General features: G+C 34.0%; 1 protein-coding gene across 1 annotated transcript in view; it reads right to left on the bottom strand.

The window, feature by feature from the left end:
* Positions 1-315: 315 nt before the first annotated feature.
* TRIP11 (thyroid hormone receptor interactor 11) overlaps positions 316-20,609 on the bottom strand; it is a 94,366-nt gene continuing 74,072 nt past the window's right edge. Inside the window, exons 17-21 of the mRNA XM_043983707.1 lie at positions 20,176-20,257; positions 18,762-18,876; positions 8,457-8,576; positions 7,318-7,462; positions 316-4,308 (exon numbers count right to left, since the gene is read on the bottom strand). Coding sequence (XP_043839642.1) covers positions 4,088-4,308; positions 7,318-7,462; positions 8,457-8,576; positions 18,762-18,876; positions 20,176-20,257 — 683 coding nt within the window. The 3' untranslated portion in view covers positions 316-4,087. The remainder of the gene's footprint in view (positions 4,309-7,317; positions 7,463-8,456; positions 8,577-18,761; positions 18,877-20,175; positions 20,258-20,609) is intronic.

Raw genomic sequence — 20,609 nt, forward strand, 5'->3', positions numbered from 1 at the left:
CCATCCCCAGTCAGTAATGTTACCTTTGCTCCTGGACTTGAAAATTACAGTTTACTTTGTAACTTTCTAATACATTTATCTTAAATATTGTTTATTACAACTACATATGCTGTTGTTTTATATCCTCACTGTACTACAAACTACTTGAGGGTAAGGCCCATCTGTTATCGAAACTCTTTCTCCCAATACCTAAGATAGTGGATCCAGCAGATATTTAGTAGATAATATTTATTTTTATTATTATAAAGAGTTCACACTAACCAAATTATAGGAAAACAAAGATAAAACTCATGAATTGATCTATGATCTTAACAAATAAAGAACCTAACAAGTAGCCTATATTGGGGTGTAGGAAAATAATTCAAAATCCGTAGTATCTGGAGCCCCTTCCTCATCATCTCTCATACTTTAATACATCATCCTGATTTGTTGAAACTAAAAGAAAAAAAAATCTTTTATACTTACAATTTCAAAGCTTACACTGTACAACATAACTGGAAATATCTGGTTTTCAACTATAAACTTGCGGAAGTTGGGTGCAGTAGTTCACTCACTGCTGCTGTAAACAACATGTGTAAGTCATTTTTCTCCCTCTTAAAGAAAAAGCCAGCAGCTGCTTGCTAATTTTTTTTTATTGTGTCATACATTGCCAACTTACATATATCATCTTTCTTTGGAGCTTTTTAAAACTTGCAATGCGCCCAAGAAGTTCAGAAATACATTAGCCTGTGGCTTAATAAAGCACAAACTGATCTGAAGGCTGTGTATTATAAATTTCCAGCTTTCAAATAATTTCTCTAAAACCTAAAAAATAAATTTTCAATGTTAGATAAGGAAAACTTTGAAAATTGTATCTTATAGGCTGACGACAAAATTATATCTCACAAGCTGACGTCAGAATATTAAAGGTGCCATTGCCCCCACCTTCCCTCCCCGCCCCCCACAGGAACATGCTTCTCCTTAAATATATCAGTGTGATATGTTCTAAAATAATTTTAGCAAGTGGAAGACCTTTTAAATGAACACATAAGGAGCAAAAATCTTATTACCTTTGGAAAACACAATTCAAAAAATTTTCATTTGATTTTAGCATTGTAAAATAGTTCTGAATACTGTTCCCCAAGGCATAGGCTTTTTTCTATTCATTTGGCAACTGTTTTGACAATCATTTCTCCAAATACATGAAATTTCCCTGTTTCAAAAACAAAAATTAAAATGAAAAGTGGAGAGATTTTGCCATGGGGAAAAAAGTTAATTTTTAAACAGTTGGTTGCAACAAAAGCATTCTCTCCCTCTTCTGATCAAATTCTTTTTACCCATTATAAGAAGCAACCATAAATCAAACAGTCAGATGGTGCATGATTATGTTTTGGTTGTTTTCAATTGTGGCTAGTTAAATTTTAAATTGTTTTTAAATGTTGTGAAAAACTGTAGCTTTTAAATCAGAATTCAACCACAAACTTCCACTAAGCTTAAATACAAGAAAGCAGTGAAATCACTTTTAGGCTCAACAATTTATGAGTGTTAACATTAAAACTGTACCCCTTCAGATAAAATAATAGAGGGTTCATTTCTGGCATCATGCCAGACACATAGTAAGCGCTTAATATTTTTTCATTCTTTTTATTCATTCACGCACTCATTCATTCATCCAACATTAAGAATTTTCAGAAGAAAAGCATGAGATGTCAGAATAGAATGACTGCCATTAAAAAAAGATTTAAACTGATAATAATCACTAAGTGGGAATTTAGTTGTAACAACACACATCTAAATCAGCGTGTAATTTTAAAGAAAATTGTCAAGTGATAATTATGTAAAATGGCGCTTTTTATTACAGTATAGCTAAGTAGTCAGTGCACAACTACATAACTACTTTTATACTTAAGACACAAGAAAGAAAAAATCTAAAACAACTTGGGCTAGAGAAGAAATAACCCAAAATGTTATCAATAGTCATTTTAACATCCATCATACATCTCTTTTGTGATAGAAAACAATGAGATATCATTTCTGCATACTCCACTTCTTCCTCCCTCCCCACCAAATAAAAATTTATATATCCTAAGTTTTCTTTAAACATTTAGGAATTTTTTTTCTATTATTCCAAAGAAATGGTGCTTCAACAACAGTAGGAAACATTTTGATTGACCCAAAATATTATCACAAGGTGCATTTAAGAAACAAAACCAGAATAAAGAGATTTATACTACTGTGAGACTCCAAAAAAGAAAAAAAGTTTTAAACCCTATTTTTCTTTGGTATATTCAAGAAATATAATGAATTTCCAAAAGGCAAATTTCTCTTTCATTATTCATAATCTTTAAGGTATTTTCAGGCTAGAAAAGAAATATGAATGATGAATGGAAAAGTTACTTTAACTGAGTAATGGTTTCAATGTTCACAAACCCCATTTCAATTTCTAAAATATTTTTTTAAAAAACAACCTGAATTTTACAGCAAAAAATGGGAGTTATGATGAGTTCACTGCAAAAAATGTAAGTTGAACGACTGTATTTTTTAATCTTCACTTAAATAAATAATAAAAAACAAAAAGCTTCTTGTATTTATTGTTTTGGAAGAGTCTATACAATCTTATATTTTAAATATGTTCTATAACAATAAAATTTCATGGGGAAACAATGAAAAACAGGTAGTAGAATAGTGTGACAGTTCTAATATAGAACTTGAATTATAACTTCCTTTTTTAACATCAACTAAACAAGGAATGATAATAAAACTAGTTAGATGAAGAAACAAGTTAAATGATATCTGAACATGAAACAGCATTGTCCTAGGCTATTTAATTTTCCAGAAAGGCAAGTTTTATCTATCCACATATAATTAAAAATCTTCCAGTCTGTCTCACAGAGTATAAAGTATACAGTTAATTATAGCAAAATTTACAAATAACTAGCTTCACCTCTGGGATTAACCAGACCTATTTACATATTTGGATAAGTATCTTTTAACTTTTCACTTCTATACAGATGTTTACATTTTAAATTCACATGGAAATGTACAAAAATGGCAAGAAATGGTTTTTTTAAATGTACAACTTCAACTACTAATACAAATATTAACATCCTGGTACAATTAATTAAATTCCAGGTTGGCATTATTTCTTTATGAAGGTTTTGTATAAAATTAAAGAAATATTCTTTCTCTAGTTGCAAACTCTTAGTGCTGGTGGTCTAGATTATGTCACAGTCAAAAACAACCATTGGGAAAACTTGACTTTCTTAGATTTCTGTGTCTCACAAAAAACCCTCAAATCAGAAAAAAAAAAATGGTATCTTGAAACTAAATGTACCGTTACATAATTAACTTGCATATAGTTGCTAAACTACATTACTCCATCTATGTGTTAACTACAATTATAGTACAACTAGACATGACACCAACTGCCTCATTTTTAAAATGCTAATGATTACAAGACAAGAGAAAACAAATACAGGAAATTTCTGATTTGTACATACTCCTTAGAACTTCAAATTAAAATGGTTTGTTTTTGCATATTCGGTATCAGTAATAAGCCATCCTCTTGGAAATATTAACTCTCAGAATCAAGTAGCACATTCCACTTTGGCATGGTTTAAATCTGTCATAATTTATGATAGGAAAAAGATTCTTAAATCTTTTCTTAGGTCTGCCTATACTAAGTGCTCTAGTGCATCTTAGAACATGCATTGATTCAGATTTCTCCATTATACCAATAAGTACAGAATTACTCTACAAAGTTCCTGTACTTTGGCCACTAATAATTTTTTTTTTCCCTAAGAACCAAGACAAATTCCCATCAGCTAAAAATGAGCTCGCAGAGTCGGTAAGAAAAAACTAAACCCAACAAAAACAAAAACAAAAAAACAACCCAAAACAAAAAATACTGGGCATCGGGCACTTGATTTGGGACACATACAATTAATTCCCAAAAGCATTCACTACTTTATAATCAAATTTAGAGAAATAAGTAAAAATGCAAACAAATACATGACTTTTTCCAAAAGGCCTCTTGTGGTAAGGTATTTACAAATAGTGTTCACGGCTTCTTTAAAGTGCTATATCTTAACTCAGCTTTCAGCATCACCTATTGCTTCAAGAGATCTTTGAGCACAGCACCAGCACTGTTATCAGGTAACACTGGTAGAGGTGTAAATGTAGGCAAAGCATCTGAAATGGGCTTCATAAGCAGATGCCCGGTTCCACCAGCTCCAAGCACAGCAGGGGTAATTAGAGGTACAGCTGCAGAACGTGGTGCCAAGAACGGATTTACATCTGGTCTTCTACTGGTTCCAGATACTTTTGTATCTAAGATATAAAATACAGTTTACTTAGCATCATATTCTTAATAAAAATCATTTCATGCTAGCATAAGCTTATTCTCTGAATGCAATAAAATGGCAAAATTTGATAGTTATCTATAGTAACATAAACATGATTAATACACATGAATTCTCAATCTATTTTAAAAAAGAACTAGACACTCTAGTGAACTTTTAAATTCAACATCTGTGAATTTTAACCAATGTGACATTCAGCACATTTTAATGCACCAGAATACTTGCTTCTTGATTATGCAAATAAAGGTGTATATGTCTGGGAGGTAACTAAAGGTTCCACAGTATGTATTCAGATATTTTAAAATGAGGACTGTCAGTACTGACTGAACATAGCAAAGGGAAATAGGTATATTTATTGTGAAATCTTATAATATTATCCTCCAAGGGGAGGGAGGGTACATTCAAATTCTTTATTGTAGTAAGAAAGTAATGTGAGTTTTTCAAAGATTATGTCACTGGAACTCTACGTCTGGCAAGTCTTATTAACCTGGAAAAGCTTGAAGCAATCTACAAGGTTCATTTACACTTAAATATCATTTAATTTTGATAATACAAAACTTAGTAATGACTAAGATGTAAAAAGACTTCAATTTTTTAAGTTTACCTAGAACCTTCCTACTGAAAAAAGATAAAATGCCTGAGAAGTTTAGATTGTTCTAGACAATAAGAAAAATGCAGTTCAATGAATCTGATTTCAGCAATGTAAATATTTCCTCTAAAAGGAAAGATCACAAGCAATACACACATTCTTATCCTATGTAATTTTGGGTCATGTCTTCCCATAAATCCTTCATAGAGGACCTGCCAAATATGCTCCAGACTTTCTTCTAGGTCTTTAACATTTCATGATACAAGTATAGGACTTATGTTGTCTATCTGTTACCCTTTTTGATCACATATTTTCTGGGTTTTCATGTTATTTCTTTCTTGCAAGTCACTGCCGATAATGTGTTGCAGTCTAGTCACGCCAGCACATGCATTTCATTGGCCCTTTTTAAAAATTATCTATCAACAGCAAAAGCCCAATTTTAGGGAAAAGGAAATCCTGTAATGGTATGTCCATGGAAAATACCAAATCCTGAATGACCAAGCATAAATTATTCTCAATTCAAACTGTAGCTATAGGGTAAACACCAAGGGTTTATATTAGACCACCATGAAACATATGAACCATCTATACGAGAAAGAACAATCAACATTTCCCTCCTTGTAAATGGGATATTTTCAGTGATGGAATAGAATAACTTAAGTGACCAATGAATTATTTTTTAAAATATATATCACACAGTGAAAATTCTTCCATCTTTTTCCTTGGATTGGGATGTCTGACATGCAATTTTTAAAAACTAGGAAGTATGCAATAATCAGTATCTTTGTATTATTTACAATGTAGCCCCCAGGTTTACAGAGGTTAATCTCCCCCACTGAACAAGGAGAACAAGAAGATTCCAAAAGCAAAAGAAATCTCTTCAATGATAATTCTTATTTTCAGTGGTAACAGTTCCATAGGACCCTAGATCTTTAAAAACTACCACCTGAAAGCATTTTATATCTATCTATTATGCCTAGATTATTTGACTTGGTCTGTATAATCTTTGTTAATAAGGCTAAGATTGTGAGTTTGAATCCCAAATTGGGATTCAATAAGCTTTAAAGAGAAGACAATGACATTCATTGCTTGACCAAAGTCTTCACTCCTAATACTGGGATGTACTACTAACCCTTTGGTCACATGGGAAAATCAGGTGATATTGTAGTTAAATCAACACAAATTCATCATCATTACTAAAATGTCAAGTCTCAGATGGGGTCTTATACATCATATAACAAACTTTTATCAAATTTAAAGTACCCATTGAATATACTTCCAGACTAGGTTGGTGTGTTTATTAGTTTTCTTAAACTATTTTTTTCCTCTCTTATTCTCTGTTATTTGGTTATCTAGTTGACACAGTGATAGAGAGTCGGGGCTGCAAATCAGAAAGAGCTGAGTTAAATCTAGCCACAGATATTTACTATGTGACCTTAGTCATGTCACTAATCTATTTGTATTAGTTTGTCAACTACAAAATAGAGATAACAGCACCTACCTCCCAGGGTTGTTGTGAGGATCAAATGAGATAAAGTGTTTAGTAGAATGTCTGACACATAACAGAAATGCTAGCTATTATTATCATTTGTTACAAGCGATTGCTGAGGAGACAGCTAGGTGGCTCAATGGATAGAACACTAGGTCCAGAGTCAGGAAGACCTGAGTTCAAATCCAGCCTCAGACACTTACTATAACTTTGTAACTCTGGGCAAGTCACGTAACCTCTGTTTGCTTTAATCCACTGGAGAAGAAAATGCCAAAGCATTCCAGTATCTTTGCCAAGAAAACCCCATAGAAAGTATGGTCCATGGGATTGGACATGATTGAACAACTGAACAACAACAACATGGCTGAGTAGGTGAGGAGAGAAGGATATATTTGAAAATAAAGTAACATAAAAACAAAATGCATTAAGTCATTAAGTTTTTAAACCCCCAAAAGCATATATTCAACCAAGATAAGTCAGCATGACTTTAGCATGCAATTGCATCATTCAAGATAAAAACTTAATAACTACATGTCTATTATGTGTAAGGCAGGAAGAGAAAATCTGTTGCTTTTACAATTTCAAAAACAGTAAACGCAATTTTAAAAGGTATATCATTTTAGTTAGCATCACTTTAAAATATAAATAATAATAAAACAAGGCATAGTAAATAAAGAGATCACCTCAGAGTCAAGAAGACCTGGGTTCAAGTTCCACCTATGACACACACTGGCTGTGGAATCCTGAACAATTAATTCACTCAACCTCTCAGTGCAAATTCTCTAAGACTATCTAAGTTGCAGAAAAGGTGTTGATATGTATTAGTCTTCATCAGGAGCTCCCCATGAAGACAGAATCACACACTAAATCCAAAAACTATTTTTAATGTATGCTTTCACCTGTAAAACTGCCTGATGGAGTAGTGGCTGGTTTTCCCCTTTCTGGCGAATCTAAAGGTTTCATATCATGAACAGAGAGCTTTGGTGGAGGAAGGCTTGGACAGGATTCTGTCTCCAGAAACTTGACAAAGAGTTCTGAAAAAGACTAAAATAAAAAATGTGTTGTAAAACATTGAATATTTTTAAATTGCATAATTTTAATCAAAACCTAAAGTTCGGTTTCAAAGATTATGACTTGCTTTGCAACATGGATCTCACAACAGAAATGTCAAGACTTAAATAATATCTAAAGGTATTTGGTCAATTATTTCTTATGAAGGTATCCAACTTCTATTTTGTCATTCTCATTCATCAGATGGACTTAATGCCTTCTAAAACTCTTACTGCTTTACATTCCCAGACAACAAAACCTATAACAACATTCTCCTCCCCCACTGCCATACTGTATGGAGGTAACTGGCCTTTCAAAAACTATACCAATGGAATATAGATTAAAAATAATTGGAAGACACTAAAACAAGTGTGACAAACGTACAAATTAAATAATTCCAAACTTCAAGGCTCAGCAAAAGTACATCCTTCACTAACATGTATCACAATACTTCTATAATTTTGTAGACTGTCTTCAAGAACTTTTGTAGCTGTGAAGCCAATTAAGGGATGAGCTTCTTAGATCTTAGTGAAGCTAATTCACACACAGAAGACACAACACGCTTTGCTGAGTCCATTCTCCAAATTTTTCTGGCTTGGTAAGACTTGCAAAAGCTTGGGCTCCACTGCCATAGCCTTCAAGAACCTAGGGTTGCCTCCACATCATGATGAAACATCAGGAAAAAAATTTTTCATGGAAAAAGTAGCAAATTTTTGCAATGATCCTATCAGGTTGTATGAAAGTCTCATTTTACAGATGATGAAACAGAGGCATATGAGTTGTCCAAGGTCACCTAACCATTAAGTGGTAACCATGGACTTCACACAAGTCTTTTAACTCCATAGAATCAAAATGTTGAAGGGGACTTGAGAAATCACCTATTCCATTATTCTTTTTGATGCATCTTTCTAAGAGTATTATATGACAAAGCAATGAGTATAGCTGTCATTTTATTCCCCATATGTAGAAATAATAAAGAAATTCTTACACTATTGAACACTGATTGCTGATTTGGTCTCAGAGGTGTACTAGGTACACTTTTTGATCCTCCTCCACCAAGCCATCCAGCCATCCATCTAGTGACACCACGCTGATCTTCATTCAACAACTAGAAAATTAATTTTAAGACATCAATAATCACCATAATATCAGGCCATGAAAAATAAGAATGTTATATTTGATTTGAAATTATAGTAAATATTTTATCCCAACCTGATGTCTGGTAAATATTAATTATAAAAACTAGGATTATAACCAAGTATAATCCAAACAGCACACATACATATACCCCTGCCTTTCCCACAGATTCCATTTCACATGGTTTGAACTGTTCCATAATACCATCATTCTGAAATATGAAGTGACTTCTGAAAGCAGTCACTTAGAGTCCATGATGCTGTAATTTTGTGGATTCTCTCACTTTCATGTCCATTCTGTTTCCTCTCACTGGTTCCTTTTCTTCCTCTCACCTTCTAAACACAGGGAACCTTCAAAGTTTTAGCCTTGGACTGCTTCATTCTATATTCTTTCCTTCTCATGACCATCATCCATTCCCATAGTTTCAATTCAATATTTATCAGCACTTTGTAGATTAACTACAAAATTTATACTGGAGCTCTTCAATGACCTAATACAATATTTTCAGTTGTCTGCTGAAAACATCCACCTAGATTAATGTTGTATTTCCTGCCAAGCACAAAACTAGACAAAACTGAATTCCTCATTTTCCCCCCAATTCTATTTTTTATGAGAAGATACTCTTTTGCTGAGGTGGGGAGACCATAGGTATGGAATATTACCTATGATATCAGGGTTTGGTTTTGATGTATTAGTTTTGCTGATTTTTTCTTATCTTTTTTTTTCTTTATAAATTCTTTGTTATAAGGGATGACTCCCCGGGAAGGAAGAATGTAAAAACAAGAATAAAAATTTCTTTTTTGAAAAGTCTATCTCTGGGGATGATACCATCATCATCAGTCATACAGACTTTTGAAACATTGAATTTGGGGGGGTGGGGGGAACGGGGCAGGGCAATGAGGGTTAAGTGACTTGCCCAGGGTCACACAGCTAGTTAGTGTCAAGTGTCTGAGGCCAGATTTGAACTCAGGTCCTCTTGAATCCAGGGCCGGTGCTTTATCCACTGCACCACCTAGCTGTCCAAAACAGTGGATTTTTAAAGATGTGTCCCTTTTACCACATCGTGAGTTCCACTTTTGCAGTATCATCATATACTTGAGTTGGAAAAGGACCTTACAGGTCCTCTAGTTTAACCTCTTCATTTTGCAGATGATGAAATTGAGACCTAGAAAGGTTAAATGATTTATTTGCCCACCATCACACTGGTAGTTAAATGGCAGAAGTTACATCTGAACCTAGGTCCTGAGCTCTTTCTACTCCCCTTGTAACCATCTAAGTTCAAAACTCATAAACTCTCTTCTAGTCTTCCTGCCTCTAATGTTTCCCCTCTGTAATAAATCCTTCAATGTAATTCAACTCAAGAAAAATTCAAATGCCTACTGTGGATCATGCTACATTAGGCTTTCAGGAGGATATAATTCTACAGTACTTTAAAGTCAAGGTCCTAGTCCTCATGCATGAGGTCTGAAATGGTGACAAGACAATTAACTATAATAAATAACACATGATGGATTCACTGAGTACAAAACAAAGTGCCATATTAGATCTGAGCAGGGAAAATAAGTACCTACTGGGATAATCAGAAGACTACACTGAAAGAGTAGCATCTAAATTAGGAACTAAAAGATTAAGAGGAATTCAACAGGAAGACATAACGAGGAAGTACAGTTCAGTTGTAGGCAACAGAGTGAACTATTAACAAGGAAGTAGAGTAGTTTGTTAGAAAGTATTTTATAAGAAAGGGAGTAAGATGAATTACATCTGGAAAGAGTAAAGTAATACCAGACTATGGAAATTTCTGAATGAGAAAGAAAGTAATATAACTTTCATTCAGGTGGATAATAGGGATCCAATGGATATTTCCAAGCAGAAAAATCTTATGGCTAGATCTCTACAAAAAGAAGATATTGAAACTAATAAGGAAAATAGGTGTGTGCTTTTTTTGATTGTTTGTTTGTTTTTGGAGGGGGGAAAGGTTTTTTATTCTCAAGAACCAAAAAAACAAATTTCTATCTCAGAACACAACAAGGTATCTCTATGAAGCTATAAATCTCTACTACCATACATACCACTTGCTTTTTAGAACATAATAAATGCTACATATTACTTCCAAAAAACTCTTGCTTGTCTCTTGTTCCTTCTGACTTTTCATTTGTTCTCGTCTGTGTATCTTTAAAAATGTTACAATAGACTTTTTTTTGGTCTTTTTTGCATTACCATTGTTTTCTTTGACTTTGGAGAACTGAATTTTGGCTATGTCATTCTTGAGAGTTTTCAGATTGCTTTCTGCAAGTGATTCTTTCCATCTTTACTTTGTCTTCTGGTTCTAACAGTTTTCATTTATTATAACATAGCCAGGCCTTTTAAATATCAGAGGTTTTTGTTTATATATAAGATACTTACATTTTTGTCTATTTTGTCGATCTTTTATTTTGTTCTAACATATCTTGTCTCATTGAGTCACTGATTTTTCTTTGATCTATTCTAGTTTTTAGTAAGTCCATTTCTTTGTTAACTTGGATAATATCACTTTCTATTCTAAGATGCGTATTTTTCTTTGAATTCTTTCCTCTAGAATTTTTAATTTTTTATTTATTCATTTCTTCTGGGTATTCATGAAGTCCTTATGAAAAATCAATTTTACAGAATTAACTCCTTCCAGGAGTTCTAAATGTTTACAACAACTTTATTTTTAACTGTTGATATTTTTTTCCAATTATATATAAAAACAATCTTTACATTTGTTTTTTTTTAATTCTGAGTTCCAAATTCTCTCCCTCACTCTCTCTCTCTCAATAATCCTTCCTGAGAAGAGAAGGAATTTAAGTTATACATGTGCAATCATGTGAAACGATACAATATTAATCATGTTGTAAAAAAAAAAAAACAGACAAAAAAGGGCAAGAAATATAAAGTTTTAAAAAAGTATGTTTCAATCTGCATTCAGACTCCATCAGTTCTTTTTCTGGAGAAAAATAGTATTGTCATCATAAGTCCTTTGGAATTATTTCTGATCACTGTACTGCTGAGAAGAGCTAAGTAATTCACAGTTGATCATCATAAAATACTGTTTTTGCTATGTGCAATGTTCTGGTTCTGATCACTTCACTTTGCATAATTTCATGTAAGTCACTCCAGTTTTTTGGAAAGCATCCTACTTGTCATTTCTTATAGTACAATAGTATTACATCACAATCATATATCATAATTTGTTTACCTATCTCCCAAATGATAGGCATCCCCTCAATTTCCAATGCTTTGCCACCACAAAAAGAGCTGCTATAAATATTTTTGTACATATAGGGTTTTTTTCCTTTGCCTTTTTTTTTAAATCTTTTGGGGATATAGACCTAGTAGTGGTATTGCTGGATCAAAGGGTAATAAGCACAATTTTATAGAGCCAATCTGATAAATGTGTGGTGGCACCTCAGAGTTGTTTTAATTTGCATTTCTCTAATCAATAGTGATTTAGAGCATTTTATATGACTATAAATAGCTTTGACTTCTTTGTACGAAAATTGCCTGTTCATATCCTGTGACCATTCCTCAATTGGGAATGACTTATTTTTATATTTGAGAAATGAGGACATTTTTGCAGGGTAATGAGGTTAAATATTTTAAAATTTTTTTCCTAATTACATGTAAAAACATTTTTTTTTTGAGGGGCAATAAGGTTAAGTGACTTGCCCAGGGCCACACAGCTAGAACGTGTCAAGTGTCTGAGACCGGATTTGAACTCAGGTCCTCCTGAATCCAGGGCTGGTGCTTTATCCACTATACCACTTAGCTGTCCCCATTTATATTTTTTATATTTGAGAGATGAGGTTTTGTTTGTGCAAAAACTAATATAATCAAAATTATCTATTTTAAATCCTGTAATCCTCTCTATCTCATTTGGTCATAAATTCTTCCCTTATCCATAGATCTGACAGGTAAACTATTCCATGCTCCCTTAATTTGCTTATGGTATCATTCTTTATGTCTAAATCATGTAATCTACTCTACTATCTGCCTCCATTTTATGAGTTCATCCTATTCACATTCACAGTTATGACTAATTGTCTATTTCCCTCTATTCTACTGTCTCCCTCTTCTTTTTCTCTCTGTTCCCTACCCTCCACCGCCAATCCCTCTCTTTTCACCCTCTCCCTTCTCAAAAGCAGCTTTTTTTGTGGTGGCTAAGAAATGGAAACTGAGGGGATGCCCACTAACTGGGGAATGGCTGAACAAGTTATGGTATGTTGTAATGGAAAATGTTAAGCAGTGGTTTCAAAAAAACCTAGGACTTACATGAACTGATACAAAGTGAAGTGAGCAGAACCAGGCGAACACTGTACACAGTAAACAGCAATATTTTATGATGCTCAACTGTGTATGACTTAGTAATATAATGGTCTAAGACAACTCTAAAGGACTCATGATGAAAAATGCTATTCACCTCCATTCTTAGAACTGATGTTATCTAAATACAGACTGAAGCATACTCTTTGCTTTTTTTGTTGTTAAAAGTTTTCTTGCACAAAATGACTGATATGGAAATGTTTTACATGACTGCAAATTTATAACCTGTATCAGATTGCTTATTGTCTCAGGGAGGGAATAGGGGGGGAGAGAGCAGGAGGGATAGAATTTGGAATTCAAAACTTTTTTAAAAGAATGTTAAAATCATTTTGGGGGCAGCTAGGTGGCACAGTGGATAAAGCACCGGCCCTGGATTCAGGAGGACCTGCGTTCAAATCCGGCCTCAGACACTTGACACTTACTTGCTGTGTGACTCTGGTCAAGCCACTTAGTCCTCATTGCCCCTCAAAAAAAAAATTGTTTTTACATGTAATTAGTAAAAAAAATTTTTAAATATTAAAAAAAACAAAATAACTGCAGACAATATAAAATACTTGGGACCTGACCTACCAAGATAAACCCAGGGATTATACGAAGACAATTATAAAACATTTTTCACACAAATAAAGACAGATCTAAATAAATGGGAGGAAAAAAGTGTTTTGTTTCAGACAAGTCTCCCCCAAGCCACCCTTGTTTTTATCATCACCACCCCCTCATCTTCCTCCCCTACTATCCTGTAGAGTAAGATAGATTTCTATACCCAACTGAGTGTGTAAAAGGGAATGTCTTTGAGCCAATTATAATGAAAGTAAGGTTTAAGTGTTGCCTGCCACTCCTCATCCACCTTAAATTCCACTGTAAAAAGCTCTTCCTTAAAGGCCTTTTTTATGTTAATTTATCACATTCTACTTCTCCCTTTCCCCTTCTCCCAGTGCATTTCTCTTTCTCACTCCTTAATATTATTTTTTTGGACATCATCCCAACACAGCAACTTATTATACACAATGCTCTCTATGTTTACTCGATCTAACTGCCCTAATAATGAAAAAGCTCTTATGAATTATAAGTATCATCTTCCTATAAAGTTTAAATTTAGGGAAATCCTTATGATTTCACTTTTATGTTTAACTTTTTATGCTTCTCTTGAGTCTTACATTTGAAAGTTAAATTTCCTATTCAGCTCTGATCTTTTCATCAAGAATGTTTGAAAATGCTCTATTTCAATGAATATCCATGTTCCCCCCTGAAGGATTATACAGTTTTGCTGGGTAAATGATTCTTAGTTTTAAAGCTAGCTCTTTTGCATTCCAGAATATCATATTCCAAGTTCTCTGATCCTTTATAGTAGCTGCTAAATCTCATGTTATCCTCACAGTAACCTTGCAATGTTTAAATTGGTCCTGACTTGAAACACATTCTTCTTGACCGGGGAGCTTTGGAATTTGGCCATAATATTCCTGGGAGTTTCCATTTTGGATATGATTGGTGGATTCTTTCATTTCAATTTTGCCCTCTATTTCTAGACTATCAGGGCAGTTTTCCTTGATAATTTTTTTTGAAAGATTGTGTCTAGGATCTTGTATTGATCATGGCTTTTAAGTAGTCCAATAATTCTTAAATTCTCCCTCCTGGATCTATTTTCCAGGTCAGTGTTTTTCCAATGAGATGTTTCAGATTTTCTTCTATTTTTTTCATTCTCTTGTTTTTGTTTTATGGTTTCTTGATGTCTTATGGAGTCATTAGCTTCCACTTGCCTAATTTTAATTTTTAAGGAATTATTTTCTTTAATAAGCTTTTCTGTCTCCTCTTCTATGCAGCCAATTCTTTTATTCTGCTTTTTAAGTTCTTCTCTTCAGTGGGTTTTTGTTTCTCTTTTACCATTTGGCCTAGTATTTTTTGTGTGCCTCCTTTACCAAGCTATTGACTTTTTTTATCATGATTTTCTCATATCACTCTCATTTTCCCCAATTTCTTCGCTACCTCTCTTATTTGATTATTAAAATTCTTTTTGAGCTCTTCCAGAAATTGGGGGGTGGAGGGGAGGGGTTCTACAAGGCTGAAATCAATTCACATTTTTCTTTGTGGCTTTGGATGTAGCTCTTTTGCCATTACTATCCTCTTCTGAATTTGTATTTTGATCTTCCCTGATACTATAGTATCTTTCTATGAACTTTTTATCTTTATAGTTCTTTTTTTGTTCTTTGCTCATTTTTTGAGCCTATTTCTTGACTTTTCACTTTATGTTAATGTTGGGCTCCTGGGCTCCACTACCAGGGTGGAGGGACAGTTCAGATTTTGTGTGTTGCTATTTGCAGAACTAGTTGGGGGCGGGGGGGGGGGGGTCACTGCTTTCTTTCCCTGTACTCTGGTCTCTGAGGGACCACAAAACTCTTTTCTCTCTTGGAACTATATCCAAGGAGCCAGTGGCTCCTTCTCACTCTGGGACTGTGACCCAGAAACACATATAGGCAATGTAATCTTGCTCCCAGTATCAGCAAAGGATCTCTTATAATCTCCAGTTTTCTGAACCCCTTACAGTCTATGGGCTGTGAGCTCCAGAAGCCACTACTGTAGTTTTAGTCACTGCCTCCCGTGCTGTCCCCCACCAAAGTCTACTGCTGGCTTGCTGAGGCATAGCTTGCACTTCCCTATGTTCCACTCTCACCCCAGTAAGACAGACTTTTCCTGAAGACATTTTAAGTTGTCTTGGGCTAAAAAATTTTCACCCTCACCTTTTGTTGATTTTGCTGCTTCAAAATTTATTTTGAGGTGTTACTTAAAGTTGTTTGAAGGAAAATTCAGGAAATATCAGGTGAGTCCCTACCTTTTCTTTGCTGTCTTGGCTCCACCCCTCTCCAACAACTTTTGATACTTTTTTGTTTTTAGCTAATCTTTTCTGTTTTTGTTTTTGTTTGCAAGGCAATGAGGGTTAAGTGACTTGCCCAGGGTCACACAGCTAGTAAATGTCAAGTGTCTGAGGCTGGATTTGAACTCAGATCCTCCTGAATCCAGGGCTAGTGCTTTATCCACTGTGCCACCTAGCTGCCCCCTCATCTTTCCTGTTTTACTGGAAAGATATTTTTGTTTATTCATCTTTCTATCATCTAGCAATTCAGTTCTTGAACTGGGGCTTTATTCCCAAGGCTGTGCTTTGTCCCCTGATGCACTTTTCAGTGGACTGATCAGCCCTGATTGCTCTAACACTGGATAAGGTATGATTCTAGGCTAGCCTACTCCTCCCAAGTTTAAGCACCCTCTTAGAGCTTGAGATTCAGAGACCTCTTCTGGGCCTTCTCTATAATCTCAGGATGGAGTGTTAGTAATCTCAGAGCCTCTGGATCTAGGCTGTCTTGATCTGAATGCTATGGAAACATTCTGGTTACTGCCCAGAGCTGTTCTCTGCTGCTTTCAATGTCCCTATCTTGGAGATCCTCATGCTATCTACTCTTGCTACACCAAGGCTGGCTACACAAATGCTATCTCTGTTAATCTTGGAAGGCTACCTTGTACTGGCATTGGTACTGCTGCTGTGGCTCCTTTTCCTACTACCCCTGAACTTGTGGCTGACTCGTATGGCTCTGGAATGAAACAATAAGCCATTTACTATAGTTTCTCATTAGATTTCTTTATCATTATTCAGTCTGGTACATTTACCAGAGCCAGTACTTATTGGAGCTGAGCCAAATGCCTCTCATTCTAGTTGCAATGTTGGTTGAAAACAATGAAGAATGGGTTGGAAGGAGAGGAAAGCAGAGAGAGGATTCTTATTAGGAAAATAATGAAATAGTCCGGGTGGATAGCATGAACACTAAACTTGGATTATTGCAGAAAGAATAGAAAGGAAGGGTAATATACTAGATATTGCAGAGAAAGAATCACGATCTCGTAACTGATTGGAAAAACAGGTAAGTCGGAGTCTCAAATAACACTAAAGTTTCAAACATGAAAGACTAGAAAAAGGCGTTATATCTGATAGAAATAATGAAACATGGAGGGAGAACAAGGTTTATGGCAAAGATAATAAGCTTAGTTTGAGGTAAAACTGAAACATCCAAGTAGAAATTTCTTACAGACAGTCAAAGATGTAGGTCAAGTACTCATGACTGAGATCAAAATTGAAGAGATGGATTTTGAAGTCATCTAAATAGAGGTGGTAATTAAAAGCTATAGGATCAAGGAGATTAACAAGTGAAGAAGTTCAAAAAGAGAAAGGCAAAGAGTTAAAAAGCAAAATCTGTAAACAGCCAATTTAGGGCAGTGGAAATAGGATGGGAAGCCAACAAAGCAAACATAAAAAAGTGAAGTTAGTAAGGCAAGAAGAAACTCAGATGAGTTTTTGAAGCCAAAAGAGAAAGTCCCCAGAGGAAAGGGTGATGATCAGCAGGGTCAAATGCTATAGAGAAGTAAGAGAGGATGAAGAGTAAGAGGAAAAGCCATGGATCAGAAAGAAATTTATGATCTTTGAGAGAACAATTTCAGTAGAATATATGCTAAAACCAAATTGCAAAGGGTCAAGGAAACAATGTTAAGCAAGAGAATAGAAGCACCAGGTATGGATAACATTTTCAAGGAATCTGACATTAAAGAGGCCAAAAAAGAACAGCAACTGTATAGGGCTGAAAAGTCAAGAGGCTTTCTTTGTTGTCTTGTTTTTTATGAGGACGAGTAGGAATCCTGAGGTAGATAGGAAGAACCAGTCATGTGGAAGAGACTGAAAAGTCCTAAAAGAGAATGATGGAGGAAGGTCCCAGATAAGGAATTATTTGATAGATTAAGATGGTAAGTAAAGAGACTAACTTTAGTGGAATGATTAGGAATTCCTCTGTGACTAAGGGAGAGTAAGTGAAGATATTGAGAAGTTTTAAGAGGAGGTGAGTTGAAGGAATTTTGGGGGAAGGTTTCATTATCTCCAGTGAATTAAAAGTCTAAGTCATTTATTGTAAGAAGAAAAATTCAGAATACTCACTGTGGGGAATGAGATAGCATTGGTATAATTAGGGTAGAGAAATTTTAAGTAATAAGTAGAGAAGAAGAATTCTGAGGGGTTAGCTGATGTTAAACAAACAAAATTTGTAGTGATTCACACTGCAGTCTACACAATTTTTCTAATGCCACACTGATTATATCATTCCTCTACTCAGAAAACTTGAGTGGCTTCAGTCTATGATTCTAACCTTTTATCCTCATTTCATATTATCTCCTCTCACATATTCTATTTAAATCAAATTGTGTCCCCCACCCCACACCCTGCCATTATCCTCCCTTATTCTGTTATCTCTTACACCTCTGCCCGGTTAGTTCAATCTCACAAGGCTAGAATTAACTCTGCCTTTTTGTTTTGTTTTGTTTAACTGTGCCTATCTTATTCCCTATCCCCAATTCCAGTCATCACTTTTAACTTGTTCAAAATCCCAGTCTGATGCAATGTACTACAGAAACTTTTACTGAATCCTTCCCTTCCCACCCAAACACACCAGTTGGAAACAATCACTCCTTCCTCAAAGTATATTGTTCAGCTTCCTCCTTTTCACTTTTCACATTCTGTCATATATTATCATATCAGTATATATTTGTGTATCTTTTAGTAAACTCTAAAAGACATCTTTGCATTTCCAGAGAGTTTTGTACAAAGGAAGTATTTAATGTGTTTGCTGAATTAAATTAACTTCGGGCTACATGAATGAATCTTCTGTAAAAAAGAATCGATTTCATTTCACATTAATACAAGAAAAATACACTTCCCACTTGTATGTAATAAGAAACAAAATTCTAAATAACAACAATTTTAGACTAGATTTGTATTTATCATTACCTGTTCCATTTCCTCTTTTTTAATTCCCAGGATGCTTCCCATTAATCTTAACACTTCATGACGTTTATTTTTTGGTGTATGGAAATGTCCAACAAAGAGGTTTCTCATTAAAACCCTAAAAGACAAACAAAAATTTAATCTAGATCAATTGCTTTATAAATACTAATTCCAAAACAAATGTCATTAAATATATTCTTCCAAGAATCAAATACTTTTAGCTACTCTCCCATTTTCTTATTCTACCAAATTCAATTAAGTGAAAACACTCAAATCCCACATATAATAACAATGATACCTTATTAGATAACCACTTTATGAAGCCAAGTTTTAAAGTGAAAAAAAAATCTCTAAATTAATTTTCTGTGTATAGGGTGGTATTTGCCTAGTATTTCTCATAACATGGACATCTCAAATTTCCTTAAGAAAAATAGAGAACAAGGGACTTCAATTATCATCTTGTTTATATTTTCACAATTATCACTGGGTAATAGTAAATACTGAATGATTCTCTCAAATACATGAATAGTAACAGCTAAGATTATGATTCACAAAATGTTTTCTTAATAATGACCCTGCTGTATATAGAGTACAAATTCTATGCAGATGGAAGAGCTGGACATAGAAAAATTAAGTGACTTCCCACAGATAACAACAGCTTTAAGGATTGCAAAGTACTTTGTATATATTATCTCATTTGATCCTCACAACAACTTTGTAGGGTAGGTGCTGTTAACATCTACATTTCACAGATGAGGAAACTGAAGTCTCCTCAATGATCACCCAGACACTAACTGTGAGAGACAGGATTCAAACCCTGATCCTCCTATCTCCAAAGTCAGAACTCTTGCCCATACAACAAAGGGCCTCTTTAGTCAGCCTCTTTAATCACACCAGGATTTTAATCCAAATCATTTGACTCCAAGTTCAATGATCTTTCCACTATATCAGCCTGACTATAATGTTCCTGAACCAATGAGTCTGAATAAGGTGAAATAAGTGGTCTTATTTCAATATTTGAAGATCTGCAAAAGCACTTTTCTCACAATAATTCCATTTTAAGAAAGAAAATGTGAAAGCTAAAAGTACTATAAACAAATATTTTTTATTTTGTTCTTTAAATTTCTAATTACATTTTAAAGCAAAAATAAAGTTTCCCAAAAAATGTTAGGGTGAAAAAAATATTGTAAAAGAAGAAATAATGAAGAATCTATGCTATTAAATTGTTATATAATTACATTATTGTGTAGAATTTATATCATAAAACACAAATCAAATGAAAATATTAAATAAATTACATGCAACAATATGAAAACTTATCTACATATAGCAATATTTTAAACTTCAAAAATCATTTGCAGAATAAAAACAAATCTCAACATAACATGAAATATAATAAACAGAAAAACCCCCTTACTTGTCCACTTTTCCTTCTGTGCTATTTATTAGATTCATCAATTTGTTCTGTACATCATCTAACATTTCCTGACGGAGTTCACCTAAAGAATTAAAAATATATATTAAAAAAAATATATATATATACATATATCATTGTAATTTTCTAACAGTACATTAAAAATAACCAAATACAATAAGATTTATACACATTTTCCTTTGAACTTTAACATTAACTTTATATGACTGTATTTAGCTCAATTTTCCCCCTTGCATTTGAGGAGAATTTGGAAAGAATTTCAAATTCAGAGAATATCAAATGAAATCAATAAATCTGTAAAGTAGCTCCAAATTATTTATGTCAGGGTGAAATGATTATGGTATACAAAAATGCTCAATAGTACATTTTAGGTAATGTTTTTCATCTTTGGAAGCTCTACTAAGTAAAAGAAAGAC

Source organism: Dromiciops gliroides, chromosome 2 (genome assembly GCF_019393635.1).
Source record: "Dromiciops gliroides isolate mDroGli1 chromosome 2, mDroGli1.pri, whole genome shotgun sequence".
Classification (NCBI taxonomy): Eukaryota; Metazoa; Chordata; class Mammalia; order Microbiotheria; family Microbiotheriidae; genus Dromiciops; species Dromiciops gliroides.